This window comes from Centruroides vittatus, unplaced genomic scaffold (genome assembly GCF_030686945.1).
Source record: "Centruroides vittatus isolate TY-2023 unplaced genomic scaffold, ASM3068694v2 scaffold_386, whole genome shotgun sequence".
Taxonomy (NCBI): domain Eukaryota; kingdom Metazoa; phylum Arthropoda; class Arachnida; order Scorpiones; family Buthidae; genus Centruroides; species Centruroides vittatus.
Window position 1 is genome coordinate 2,982,599 of NW_027122706.1, and position 14,765 is coordinate 2,997,363.

The following is a 14,765-nucleotide window of genomic DNA, read 5'->3' on the forward strand; positions in this document are numbered from 1 at the left end:
CAACGGGCATCTCTGTCGACCGAGTGCACCACATCTTAACCAAAAATTTGGGTATGACGAAGGTCTCAGCAAGGTGGGTACCACGTCTGCTGACCACCGAGCAAAAGCGTGTTCGTACTTTGATGTTAAAGGAGTGTTTGGACTTCTACCAGAAAAACCCACAGGATTTCTTGCGTCGGTTTGTGACTACTGACGAAACGTGGATCCACTACTACACTCCTGAAACAAAAGAACAGTTGAAGCAATGGAAACACCACAGTTCGCCACCACCAAAGAAGGCAAAGACAGTTCCATCAGCAGGGAACGTGATGCCTTTAGCATCCCAAAAAACCGAGGCCATCATCTTTATTGACTACCTAGAAAGAGGAAAGACCGTCAATGCTGTCTATTACTGTGAACTTTTGGAAAAACTGAAGAAAGAAATCAAAGAAAAGAGGCCACACTTGAAGAAGAAAAAGGTTCTGTTCCACCACGATAATGCACCTGCACATTCCGCCAGAATCACCAAACAAAAGATAAGCAAACTTCGCTTCCAATTAGTTCCACATCCACCGTACTCGCCTGATTTGGCCCCCAATGACTTTCACCTTTTTCCAAACCAAAAAAATTTCTTGGCTGGAAAGAGATTCCACTCAAATGACAAAGTCATCTCTGAAGAGAATGAGTATTTTGCACACCTTGACAAATCGACTTATTGTGATGGCATAAAAAAGCTAGAACATCGCTGGAATAAGTGCATTGCTAATAAAGGAGACTATATTGAAAAATAAAAAAGTTTTAACATTATTTTGTTTGTTGTTCTATTTGAGGCCGCAAACTTTCTGAACAGCCCTCGTAGTGTATCATTCCGAAATTATTTTTTTATTTTGCACAAACAATATACAGTTTAACCCGATTATAATGTCATCAGATGTAATGACAACCCTAATATAACGTCTTCAGCGACGTGGCTAAAATCTGTACACGGCATGTTTCACTGCTACACGGAATTGGTCTGGATTGCGTCCTACCTTGTTCGTGATGTCCACGTTGACCTTGACCACATGTTCTGCAGTAAATATTGCCTGGATCAGTTTCTCAGTTAATTATTTACTTTAGTTGGATCAGCTACGCGATATTTACAATAGTGTCGAGATATAATACAAATCCAAGATCAGTACGGCTGTCGACTTGAAAGGTTAACTAACGTGAAGTGAAAAGCTCTCTCTCTCCATTGGAGTTCAGGAGCAAAGTGAGGTCAGAGGACGAAGGTCATGCAGTGGCGCTCTCTGCCCTACACGTCAAATTTTTATCGGTCCCACAATTTTACTATACTAGATAATGTTAAAAAACCCACTTGTAACGACATAAAACTCTGTTTTAACGTCATATTTGAAGCACTCCCAAATTTACAAAATTAGATTACAAATTTTATTTAACAAAGAAAATAACTATGTGTTCAGTCCTAAGGTCAGAGTTCACTTCCTAGAATGACTGTGGGTGGTACTCTCCCCACCTGACTTCGGTGGGGTGAGGTGCCTGTTTTGACTGTTTGTAGAAAAGGGTTGCCATTTTGTATTTTATTTTGACTCTGTTCTCGGTCCCCTGACTACTTACAAGTCTGGATAAAATTTTTATGCACAAATGATTTGGGCACCCAATACTCTGTGCCAAATTGCAACTCTTGGCGTACTCCTTCATACCTCTAAGCTACACAAGCCAGCAGTACGATTTTATAAACAAGACATATTGTGTGCATTTTTGACAAGACTGTGTATGACAAAATAAAAAGAAATAGTACACAAAATAACTAGTAAAATAAAAGAGGGAGAGAGAGTGTGTGTGTGTCAAAAGTTATGGTCATAGCAAGCAATTTCTAGATGACCAGAGAAACACAAGGTGTGTGTGTCACGGGGACAAACAAATTATTAGTACTGAAAGTTTTTGACACATTATAAGACTTTTATGCATTGGAATTTTGTCATCGTGATAATGAAAATGCAGCATACAAAGCACGGTCGCCCATTTTTAATTGAAAAAGGAATTTCTTTTATCTTCCAATATTCTGAATAGTAGTACTGCCAGACTTTTTCAAGTTAAAATTGTAGGAACTCTAATTAGTTGAAATAATTCTTAAATCAGCTTACACAAGAATTTCATTTTTGCTTTGATGAGTGGAAATGCTGTCATAATTGTAGGTCTTATTTTGAAGATAAACAAATACCCCACACAAAATCTGGAATAAAATTTTAGGCCTATATGATTGTAATCTCGTTGCATTTAAGACAAACTGTGTATGAATTATCACAATATCATGTCTGTGATTGTGTATAATATTTTGTTTGATATATGTGCATTATTAAGTAAAACTAACACAAATGAAAATCCAGAATTTTGGAAATAAATAAATTTATCTGAATTGGAATCCGATTTCATCAAATCAAGATGAATGAGTTTGTGATATAAAATTTTGTACTAAATGTTTTATATAGTACAATGTATAATAAAAGTATTATACTAGTAATTGATGTAAATGGTAGAAAGGACACAAATAAGTTTGATGTAAAAATGTGTTATAAATTTTTTTAGATTATTTGAAGTTAGAGGAAGGTTATATGAAGTTCTTGCTCATTTAATTCCTCCCGACATCATTTTTAAAGTAAGTCCTGTATATATAATTATAGATTTATTACTATTAAAAATAAAAATTCTAAATGAAACTTTGAATAATTTTTTTCTTCTTCAGAATTTGTTGAAAGCTTTGATTTCAAATTGTGATGGTCAACTGAAAGCAGAAGTGATAAAATTAGCTGCTTATTATGAACACAGAATGGAACTCGGCAGTAAAGCCATTTATCATCTCGAAGCTTTCGTCGCAAAATTTATGGCTATTTATAAAAAATTTCTAGAAGACAGCATGGCTGATTATTTTTGAAAAAAAAAATAAGTTAAATTGTAACTTTTTAATGAAGATTTTTATATATATAAACACAATTTAAGAATTTGATTTTTCATGTTTATGTTTGATTATAGAAATATTTACTCTCTACTAATTATAAAATATAATTTTCCTTATAACAACAAGATTTATAATAATAGAAATTGTTGCTAGCATAGTTTTTTTTTCTCTTTAGTATGAAGAATTTAAATTATTGGTATCCATGCTTTATCAGTAACCATAAAGGACCTAGAAATCTTTGAACATTAATCCAGGTTTGTTTCTAATTAAAGTTAAAACTTGCTAAAACAAAATTGAACCAGTTTTATTTTTTAAAAGATAAAAATAACCCTCAGCCAGAACAGATTGAGAATTATTTGTTAAAGATATTCAGTAAAGCATTGAATTATTAATTTTTTAATTATTCAATAAAATAAGAATATTCTCCAGTGTATATATATTTATTCTATTTTTTTTCCACTTATCATCCAACTTACAGCTAATAATGAATAAGATTGATCTTAAATGCTTGTTGAGTTCCATTACAGTAGATAAATGATCCTAAAAAGCATATATTACAATATTTACAATATATTTTACCATTAAAACATGGTAAAGGTTCAAATTACGCTTAATAGAGTAGGAGTAGACATCCAATGAGGTAGTTCTTTTTCTGCCACAAAACCGCAATTTACTTCGGAGTCTATCCAGAAATTTGATTTCTTGGGAACTTTTCTCCAGAATGCTTGAGAATTGTCTTTGAAGTAATCTGCTATATCCACGAGGAAATTTGATTCTACGGGAGAACCTATTCGGCTTAATTCTGGTGAAGATGATGATACGTGGATGTTATGGCATTTATAATTCTCTCTTTTAATATCTGAAAAAGAAATTATGTTTAAAAAAGTGTATTTAAATGATAAATGTTTGTGATTGATTAATTAAAGGAAGTAATTTTTAAAGTACAAAAGTGCTATATTTTAACAGGAAAATCTTTGATTAGATGACATCTTTTCAATCTTATTGATAGTCAAACCAGCCATACTCCAATTGAAGCTTGGCAGTCAATTAAAATATTAAATATATATATATATATATATGAGTGTGAACGTTAAGTTCTGGCAATTTTGTAACTGGTACATGCAGGCGCAGTGCTCTTGTGACCTGTTGTTTCAGTTATGTAATAACGTCAGTTATAAGAAACAACACTGCACACATTAAGTGTCAGCTACGTTGAACTGTTGTAGGTGGCTGTTTTAAACTGTATTGTTGTATGTCAAAAATAATTTCATTATCCATAATGGTAGGAAAAAATACAAACAAAAAACATCTGAATGAAATAGTGTACTTGAAGACAATCGGAAAGAAGCATATTTGTCATAAATCATTTAATGACATTTTACTTTCCAGGACCTGTTATATGTAACAGAGGGAAAGTATGGCAATTGGTCAAAAAATGACCTCTCCAAGGTTTTTACATTTTTGGACTTGAAACCCTGAAACATCAAGAAATGAAAAAAATTTGGGTTTTTTTCTTCTGTGGGTGTGGGGGAGCATAATTTTGTTCACCCTCTTTGAAGTTTAATGGCTCCCATACTTTTGTCAAAAATTTCTGAAATTTTGCAGGGAGGTTTGTGTATTAGGGGATTGATGCTGTTAAATTTTGGTAGTTAAAAGAGATGGGATGGGGAGATAGAGGAGTCAGGTTGTTTGTCAAAGCTCAAACAAATTTGGTCAGACTTAATGACAATTTTACTCATTATTAGCATTTATAATTTTTTCTATAAAACCCATCCCTACTTTCAAAATAAACTTTTTGCCATTTATAAAAAATTTTTCAATAATAAAATATTAGTCAAACCTGTTTTTATGCGGTGGATAGGGACCGCATAAAAAAAATCGACGAAACTTTACGAGTGGCTATAAAAAATAGTTTTCGCAACACAATTAAAAAAATATTTTTTTTATGCGGTCAACAGGGACCGCATAAAAAAAGTCTCACATAGAAAATAACTCAAAATCGTACGAAATAGAATTTATTGACAACAGATGTCAGCACTTGACTGCATCGTCTCGTCTATCGTCTGTTTTACATATTTTTGTCCAGGTGGTGTTTTGTTGACTTAAAAAATAAATTATTTCATTTTTCGCATATTCATGCAATAATAATATTATAGCATAAATGAACTTATTATAGCTAAATAAACTTACTATAATAAGTCAACGTGAGACATGACGAATCGCACGAGACTAGTCGCCAACTATACCGCACAAATAAAAAAATCACACCAAAAAAAACCGCACAAATTAAAAATTCGCATTAAAAAAAATCGCATAAAAACAGGTTTGACTGTATATCATATTTTTAATTAACAGATAGTGCCCCAACAGTTTTAAATATTGTGGGAAAGTTAAGCAACTCATTGCTGGATTTTTTTTCCTTAGAAGTCTTTCTTTATTAAAGTTAATTTTTCACATCTGAATTAGTCATTGTAACAATAAAGTGTTAATGACTTGTGAGCACTAAGATTGGCCTTTAATTACTTTACCGCTAGACTTATTACACCACCACAGGACATCAAATTAGACTCTGAAATGCATTCTGAAAATAAAATAGTGTTTTTCTGACCTGGAGTCCCTCATCAGCTTTTTTGCTACAAAATTAAAAGGATATTGTAAAGGATATGCAGAAACACAACATAGTAATTATAGAAAAAATAATAATGAAATCTGTTGTTTGTCATAAAAAATACAGGGTTAAAAAAAACTTACTAGACAAATCAAGAAACTAAGAAATGATTCAAACACTAACAGAAGGGAACCCCTAACAAAAAATCAGGATTATTTTAACAAGAAGTATCAAAAACTAGTCAAGAAACTAAACTACCCAACTATTCAAGAAAGAGAGACCTGGCTGAATAGCACAATTGTCAACTTAAGTAATGTCCAAATACCGATTGCTATAAGAAAAATGCTAAGCAAAGGCTTGGGTTTTAACGGTCCCAATACTGATAATAGGAAAGATTGGGCCATCAGTTTAGAAAACATCATTTGTTTATCCCAGACAACACAGGAACAAAAAGTTAACTTGAGGGAAGAATTACAGTACAAATTGTCTAAATATAAAATTAATAGAAATAGGAAAAGTAAAATAATCCAGTATAGGTACAAAATAGAGAATCTAAAAAGGTTTTTAACCGATAATAAATTAATAGCCAAGGCAGACAAGACAAAACAAAACAAAAGTAATAATTGTGAATAATGAGCAATATGCAAGCATCTACAAGCAATTGTTGGATCAAAATATGTATATTGAACTGGATGATAATCTGACTAACCTTAACAACAAATTAAAAAAGGCAATTGTTAAACTTAATAAGGTTTTGTTTTTCAACCAAACAGAAAAATATTTCATTCTAAATAGTGAAAACAGAACACCAAAGTTTTCTTACAGAGTTAAAACATTATATAGATTTTATATCTACCAGAGATCTATGAGAAGATATATCTTTTATAATTTAGAACTTATTTTAAAAGAAAAACTAAACACCCTAGATAAATCCCTTTACAGCATACAGAGTACCGACTGCTTTATACAAAAACCAAAAACTGTACAGTTCGAGCCCACCTATAGGATTTCTTCCTGGACGTACACAGTATGTATCTATCCATTAAACGAAACAGGATTTTAGAAACACTGAAAACCCAAAATGGTCAGCAATGGATTAAATGTATTTGTTTCTTTTTGTTAAACTATTTTCCTATTATCTTTGGCAGATATATAGCTAGTTTAGTTTATATATAATTATATTCAGTAAACTAATATTTATGAATCAGCTAGCATTGGTGAAGACCAATGCTAGCTGATTCATAAATATTAGTTTTTGAAAATCTGCTAGTCTTTGAAATCAAGCTGATTAATCTGCCATCCAGCTGTTACTAAACTACCATAGATAACAGAAAAATAAAAACAAGTACTTTAATCACCTCTCTATATTTAGAGATCCAGGAAATACATTGTTAGAGATGATTAAAGTACTTGTTTTATTACTGCTAAAGTGCTAATTTCATCATGTAAAAGAAATTTAACTTGGAAAGACAGTTTTGTTTATTTATTTCATATAATAAAATTCCTGCTAAAATAAGTTCAAATAACTTCTTAAATTTGATTTTAAAAATCCTAGAAATTTTTATCAGCTTATAAAAAAATTAGAATTATTCTGTTCAGAAAATGTTATTTTTCATCAAATTATTTTTAATTTGATTCCGCATAACAAGTACATCAAAAATATATTTTGTACAAGACATGATGCATTCTAATGATAACAAGTAAAATATAAAAAAAATTTTTTTAAGTCAATTCCTACTTAGGTCAACAAAGAAACATTTTATTTTAGTTACTTTTTATTAAATAATTACAATTAATATAAATATGTATATACATATGACAGAATCACAATATTAAGTGGCAAAATAGAAAGAGAAATCAGAATTGAACCCAAAGCATAAAATTTCTTCAATTTTATTTTTTGAGAAAAATCTTTCATTCTAACCACTAAGCCACAACTGCTAACTCACTCTCGAAAATCATTTGGATAAAACGTCTACTTAAAGCAAAAATTTTCAAAAATTTATCAAAAAATTATTGATTTTTGCAAGAATTGAACTCGCATTCTTCACCTTCATGTGAAAAATACTGAAATCCTTGCATTTTACCAATTGAGCTATTGCCTGTTGATTTCAATTTTCATTACAAACTGCTAAAACTCTAAGGTATTAATAATTAGGTTAATGTTACCTGTGGTATCGAAGATGGTGACGGGAAAAATTTTTTCCCTAGATACTAGACAGCAACGGGAAAATTTATTAATTTGCATAATGCGACAGATAGTACGGGTACGCCCAGTGGCATAGCTACATATTCAGCGCCCCGGAGCAAGTAGAATCAGTGCACCTCCTTGTTCCTCGGAAGAGGCCTGGGGAAATTTATTTTGAACATTTAATTTATAAACATATATCTAATTATTGATGAAACTATGTCTTGTCTATAAAATTGCGCTGTTGTCAATGGCTGGACACCTTAGAGGTATGAAGGAGTACATGTCAGGAGTTGCAATTTTGCACAGGGTATTTGGTGCCCAAATCATGCACACATAAAATAAACAGACTTGTAGGTAGTCAGGGAACCGAGAACCAAATCTAGATGAAATACAAAATAGTGACACTATTTCTATAAACAGGCGCTAGTGCGAGATTTGCGCATGCGTTGTTCGTTGGGAATTTCGAAATGCGAACGTAGCGAAATTAAATTTTGACAAACATGTGACACATGTTATGCGTGTGTTCTCTTGCTCTCATCGTTTCGCCATTCAGCGAAATGACGAGAGCAATGTCGGAACAATTCGAGTACAAATATCTTCCCGCTTACCGTAACCAAGAACAGGCCCGTGACAACCCAACCTGTCGCAACCACGGCGGCAACGAAGCCCGCCATAATCCATGCCAGGACCCTGAGCACAGGTGTTGGCTTTTCCTCATTGGTTAGTGCTCATTGTTCTCTTTTCCTTAGAAAACAGTGTGCAGTCAAGCCCTGAGTCTCCAAGTCATAGTCTCGTCTCAAAAATGGTCTTGCCATTTTACTTGTTTTGACTTACAACCTTATTTAATAACAATTTATTTGAGAATCAAGGCAATTTAACCATAAGATATTCAATTTAATAAATACAAAAATCATAATAAAACGAAATCTCTGTCATCTCTGGTAAAGTTAAAAACAAATGAGGCATGCTGCAGTAATGTTTTAGAAGCTACACGAGGCTACAGTGTGAATTAAAAGTAGTTTGGCAACTTTGCATATAGAAGTAATTTCTTTTACCTGAGTGCTAATTCCAATGCCAATTCATTCAATGAACAGTCTCACTCTTTAATAGTTCAAACAATAGCTGCCACATACTGTGGTTAAGAATGTTGTCTATTAAATAATTGACTATGACACAGGTCTTTATAACAATATTCACTAGTTAACTGTGCAACTTTGAGATTATCCATTGTTAATCTGCTTCTAGATTATCACTTGATAATCTGATTCGAGATTACCAGAAACGTGGCCATCTCGAACGTAGGGGAAAAAATTTCCCTGTCGCCATCTAGTATCTAGGGAAAAAATTTCCTGTCACCATCTTCGATACCACAAGTAATATTAATGAATTAATATTTGAAAAAACTGTATTAACATCAAGTGTCATCCACTTCAAGTTTAAATAAATGTATTTGAACTTGAGTGGACGAATAAAAAGTATTTTATTAACAATTGAAAATTTGAACAAGATATATATATATATATAGGAAGAGTGTGAACTAATAGTAGGAATTTAAAAAAAAGTATGACACATTCAACATTCATATAGAACTTTTCTAAAAGAATAATTAAGAGTAAGAGTACAACACAAAATGTGGAATAATATTAAAATGAATTTTATAATTTCTGTTATTAAAATCTTCCATGCATATATGCAACAAAGTGTAAAATGTCTAAAACCTTTAATAAAAGTTACAACATATACTTAAAATCTAAAAATTCATCTGAGCAAGTCAATAATCATTTATATGATAACATAGGACAGACTAATGTTTTTTTTTCTCATCAAGAAGTCATTTTTTATTTCATTTGATAATTTATCCTCAAGGATTATGATGATAAAAATTGAGACAAAATATTATAAATATTTAAAAGACAAATAGAAAAAGGATTAATCAAATGCTTATAAACAGAATGATGTAATCTTAAAATAAATATTCAGGATTAGGAAATGAAATCATTTTTGAAAATAAAGTGTATTTATGGACTTTCTGTAAATGATAAACATACTTGACTGTCTAAATAATTTATAAAAAAAAATTTTATACACACTATTCTTACCATAACTTTTAGCTTTTGTAGGTTTTGGTAATTTAAATGACCTGAGTTTTTCTAAGCAATATTCTGCTTCTTTATGCCCAGCATTGACAGCTAGTTCATATAGCGAAATAGCAAAATCAATGTCTTGTTCAATACCTATAAATAGAAAAACTTAAATGTAAATTAAATAAGATTTTCAGAATAATTTCACAGAGACATTCAATAATTTAAGATAAAACAAACAATCCTTTAGAATTGTATGAGGGTCATCCAGAAAGTAACAACCTATTGCGCATTCTGGCTGTGCAGTTTGATCTTGGGCTACTATTCAAGGTCAAATAGTTTCCTTGACATCTTTTCTCAGTTTTGTATGAGTGCTTGTTGAAACAAGTTGTTATTGTGCATTCTGTGATTGTCAGCAATGAACTGTGCGATACAAAATCCCGCCGACTGTGAGGTCAGAGGTATTATTCAATTTTTGAATGCTCAGAAATTGAAACCGAAACCTGCAGAAATTTACCATCAACTAAAGAATGTGTGTGGTGATACTGTAATGAATGAAAGAAATGTGAGAAAGTGATGTGAAATGTTTAACAATGGGCAAACAAATGTGCACGATGAAACTCGACCCAGACATCCGTCACTCATCACAGATGATTTGAAGACTCAAGTGAAGAACAAAATCGTGCAAGACAGACATGTAACCTTGGATGAGTTGCACGTTTCGTTCCGTAACATTTCTCGTTCTTTGCTTGATGAAATTGTCTCTGAACACCTTGGCTATAGCAAAATTTGTGCACAATGGGTTCTGCAGCAACTGAGTGACCAGCACAGAACACAGAGAATGGGTGCAGCACTGACATTTTTGATATGGTATCATGCAGATGGAAATGCCTTTCTTGATCAAATTGTTACTGGTGATGAGACATGGGTGTCTCACTTCACCCCAGAGACCAAGCGCCAATCACTTGAGTGGCATCATCCCTCATCACCCAAAAAACCCTAAAAATTCAAACAAACTGTCAGCATGAAAACTCATGGTGACAGTGTTTTGGGATCGTAAGGGTGTTCTCTTGGTGGATTTCATGCCAAAGGGCACTACGATCAATGCAGATCGATATTGTGACACCCTAAGAAAACTACAGCGAGCAATCCAAAATCGTAGGTGTGGAATACTTTCTCGCGGTATTGTGCTTCTTCACCACAATGCTTGCCCTCACACTGCTGCTGCAACCACAGGCTTGCTGGATCGATTTGGATGGGAAATTTTTGATCATCCACCCTACAGTCTGGACCTTTCTCCTTGCGATTTTAGCCTTTTCACGAAATTCAGAGAGTTCCTGGGTGGGAAACATTTTGGAAGTGATGATGAGGTGAAGAATGCAGTAAACAACTGGCTTAATGGACTGGCAGCAGTCTACTATGACACGAGAATTCTAAAGCTCATGGACAGATATGACAAATGACAGTGATTATGTAGAGAAATAAAGTAAGTTTCAATTTTGTAAGTGACATGTTTTTGTTAATAAAATATATTTCTTTCATTTATTAAAACCAAACGGTTGTTACTTTCTGGATGACCCTCGTATAATAGTCTGTTAAGCATTAAACATTCATGTAAAGAAGATAATACATTTGTTATACATGATCTGGATAAATATTTTTATTTTACATGTATCTATATAAACAAATGAAAATTTAAAGTAATTTCAATACAAATCTAGAATTATTTATACAGTGGTGTCCAGAACTTAAAGATGGAATCATGTGGTCTGTCATAAAAGACTAAAACAACTAAATCTGACAGTGTTTAGTTTACTGGTAATAAATTTAAACATGCTGCACATAAAAATATGGTGTAACTATTAGAAAAAAATGTTATAATTTATTCTGTGCTAAAAACAATTTGTCTTGGAAAGTGCAATGGATTACTCCAATATTTTCAAAACAGGACACAATGTGACCTTTTAGTAGGTGATATGGCTTTTGCATGTGTGATGCAAAAGCCATAACACCAATTTAAGAATTTGTGGTAATTTTGCCTATTCCTCCTCTAGAGTATGGATACATTCTGATGGAGAATTTTGTTCAGCAAAGCATCTCCCCAGAGTATTTCATGCATGTTTTATGGAATTTAAGTCTGAAAAGCACTGCCAATTCATTCAATGAACAGTCTCACTCTTTAATAGTTCAAACAATAGCTGCCACATACTGTGGTTAAGAATGTTGTCTATTAAACAATTGACTATGACACAAGAGAATGTCTTTATAACAGTATTCACTAGTTACATTCCCTTTGTCAAGCTCTTGTGGCTCAGTGCATCTATTTAGCATAATGCCAATCCACATCGTAACCCTAGCATCATCATATCTGTTCCTTTCCACGATGATTGTGGCATCATTTGTAATTGATCTTTTGCACTAGGATCAGCAGAAATTAGAATCGGACAACAGACTGAAATGAATTGTCTGTAAACAGTACCTTTCCCAGTAATTCAAAGGCCAGTCTTAATAGGTATACCACCAATGAAAACCGATTCTATGATAAGCTTTGGATAAAGGAACATATAAGGTATTTGGACAAATAGTTAACCTTTCCTCAAGTAGGTTGCATGTAGCCAAGCAGCAATCTATCTTAACATCATAAACATCTGATGCATGATTAGCAATCAGTGTTCTCCCCAAATCCTTTTTGCCAGAATCTTGTCTGGATGATTTTACAGGTCATCTAGCCAATAAACTTTATGAGAAGTCTTGTGTGTGTGTGTGTGTGTGTGTGTGTATACACATACATACACTTTTTAAATTACAATGAATTCAAACAAAACAAATTAAAAAAATCAAATCAAACCTAATCATGCAGTTTGATTATGTATACATTTTAATTAAATAAAGTCAAGCTTCAATATAAGGGGAAAAGATACTTTTGTTAAAGTTTTATTAAGTCTATTTAATTTATAACACTATATTTGTATATATTTCCTTCATTCCTCTTATACATTTATTTTACTTAATTTTTTAAAATTAACAAAGAATATATGTTAAACCAAAAAATAAGCAGTTTTATATTCATTTTAATAATAAAAAATTTTAAATACATTATTACCTCGTATAATGTATTTTAGAGTTTTCTAAATGCATATAAACTACAGTGGAACCTCGGTATACGTCTGCTTTAGAATACGTCCAATTCGGAATATGTCTTGTTTGGACGAAACAAATTTTGCTCGGTATATGACTTTTGTTTGGTATACAATTTAATTTAATTATACGCACCATCTATGAACAAGTAGCACTATTGGCATACTAGACCAGACTAGATGTTCACAGTCCCACGGTTTATAACTTTGTTAAATTTCTTCTGATTTTAATTTTTAAGTAAAATTTTATTATTTTTATTAATCATGAATTTCAAAAAGGCAAATGAAAAGCAACAGAAAACAAAAAATGACTAGAATCACAATGGAACTGAAAAAAGAGATTGTTGAGAAATATGAAGGTAGCATGCATGTTCGAGATTTAACTGTTGCATACTGTATTCCGAGAATGAAGATATCGACAAACCTGAAAAATAAAGACATTATTAAATCTGCTAACGTTGTGAAAGGGGTTAAATCAATTTCTAAACAGAGATCGGAGACATTAGATCATGTTGAGAAATTGCTTTTGCTTTGGATAACTGAAAAACAGTGTGCTGGTGATAGCGTATCAAAAGCAATTATTTGCAATTTTTACTGTAATAACTTTAAAAATCTATAATAAAATTTATTTTTTTATTAATGTGCTCAAACAGTGTTTAAATTATTTTACAACCCCATTAATATATCATATCAAGAGGAGTTTTTTTACATGAGAACGGATTAATCATTTTTACATTACTTCTTATGGGAAAGGTTGGTTTGGTATACGTCCTATTCGGTATAAGTCCAAACATCAGGAACGGATTAAGGTCATATATCGAGGTTCCACTGTACTTCAAACTATATCAGACAAATTTTAAAATTTACTTAGTTTCCTAAATATTGGCTGAGCTGTAAAAATGTGCAGTAGCAGGGAACAGTTTATTTACTTAGTGAATTATTGATGAATCTTTGATAAGGTCACCAAGCATTACCAAAAAGGACTCTCAAAGTTTTAAAAAAAAATTGTCAGAGCCCTAACTGAGTAATGTGCATTGCCCACCCAAGATATAGGAAATAATCTTTATCTATTTAGGTAATAAAAAGACATACCTCCTTGGCCTTTCTCATAGTAACTTGCTATTGAAAATATAGCTTCTAAATGACCAGATGCTGCTGCTGAAGAAAAAAGTTTTGCTGCTTGATGATAATCAATATTAGTTCCCCATCCATTTTCAAAACACAATCCTAAATAATATTGTCCATCTGTACTCTAAAAAACAAATATATAATTTAAATTAAATAGTAGTAAAAAAATTTACTGTTTTATTTTTAGTCAAAGTATAGAAAGCAAATATACACCTTAACTGTTTTGTTTTATTTCTTGGATTATGTCATAAGAGAATAATAATATAACTGCCATAAGTTACTAATAATGATAATTAAAAAAATAAAGTTTAATTCTTTTAATTAGAAAAAACTCTTTCAATATGTTATAATTTAAAGAAATACAACATTTAATTTAGAAATTAAATGCAAAAATAATTTTTCAATTTCATTATTCAGAAACAAAAATTTTGATTTATTATTATAGTATCTTGTCTCAGTTTGCGTTTTTATCTATTATTTCAATCCATAAAAAGTTTTAGCTATATTTGCCAGTAGTGATGAATAGGGAAAACTTGTCAATCTTTTCACCTCCTCCAAACACACATTCATATACACTATATACTCTGCTGGACAGAAAAAGTGAAACAACATAAAGCATAGTCCAAATGGCCAATCACGTGCCCATAGGTATAACTCCAAAGGGTTATGCAAATGATGATAA

General features: G+C 31.8%; 2 protein-coding genes across 2 annotated transcripts in view; one reads left to right on the forward strand and one right to left on the reverse strand.

Moving 5' to 3' along the window:
• The window catches only part of RfC38 (replication factor C subunit RfC38), a 28,119-nt gene extending 25,133 nt beyond the window's left edge, over positions 1 to 2,986 (forward strand). Inside the window, exons 7-8 of the mRNA XM_067286694.1 lie at positions 2,569 to 2,638; positions 2,726 to 2,986. Of these exons, the coding sequence (XP_067142795.1) occupies positions 2,569 to 2,638; positions 2,726 to 2,914 (259 nt within the window). The 3' untranslated portion in view covers positions 2,915 to 2,986. The remainder of the gene's footprint in view (positions 1 to 2,568; positions 2,639 to 2,725) is intronic.
• A 373-nt stretch (positions 2,987 to 3,359) lies between these two features.
• Positions 3,360 to 14,765, reverse strand: part of LOC136988726 (uncharacterized) — a 48,874-nt gene continuing 37,468 nt past the window's right edge. Inside the window, exons 8-10 of the mRNA XM_067286682.1 lie at positions 14,048 to 14,207; positions 9,837 to 9,971; positions 3,360 to 3,797 (exon numbers count right to left, since the gene is read on the reverse strand). Of these exons, the coding sequence (XP_067142783.1) occupies positions 3,538 to 3,797; positions 9,837 to 9,971; positions 14,048 to 14,207 (555 nt within the window). The 3' untranslated portion in view covers positions 3,360 to 3,537. The remainder of the gene's footprint in view (positions 3,798 to 9,836; positions 9,972 to 14,047; positions 14,208 to 14,765) is intronic.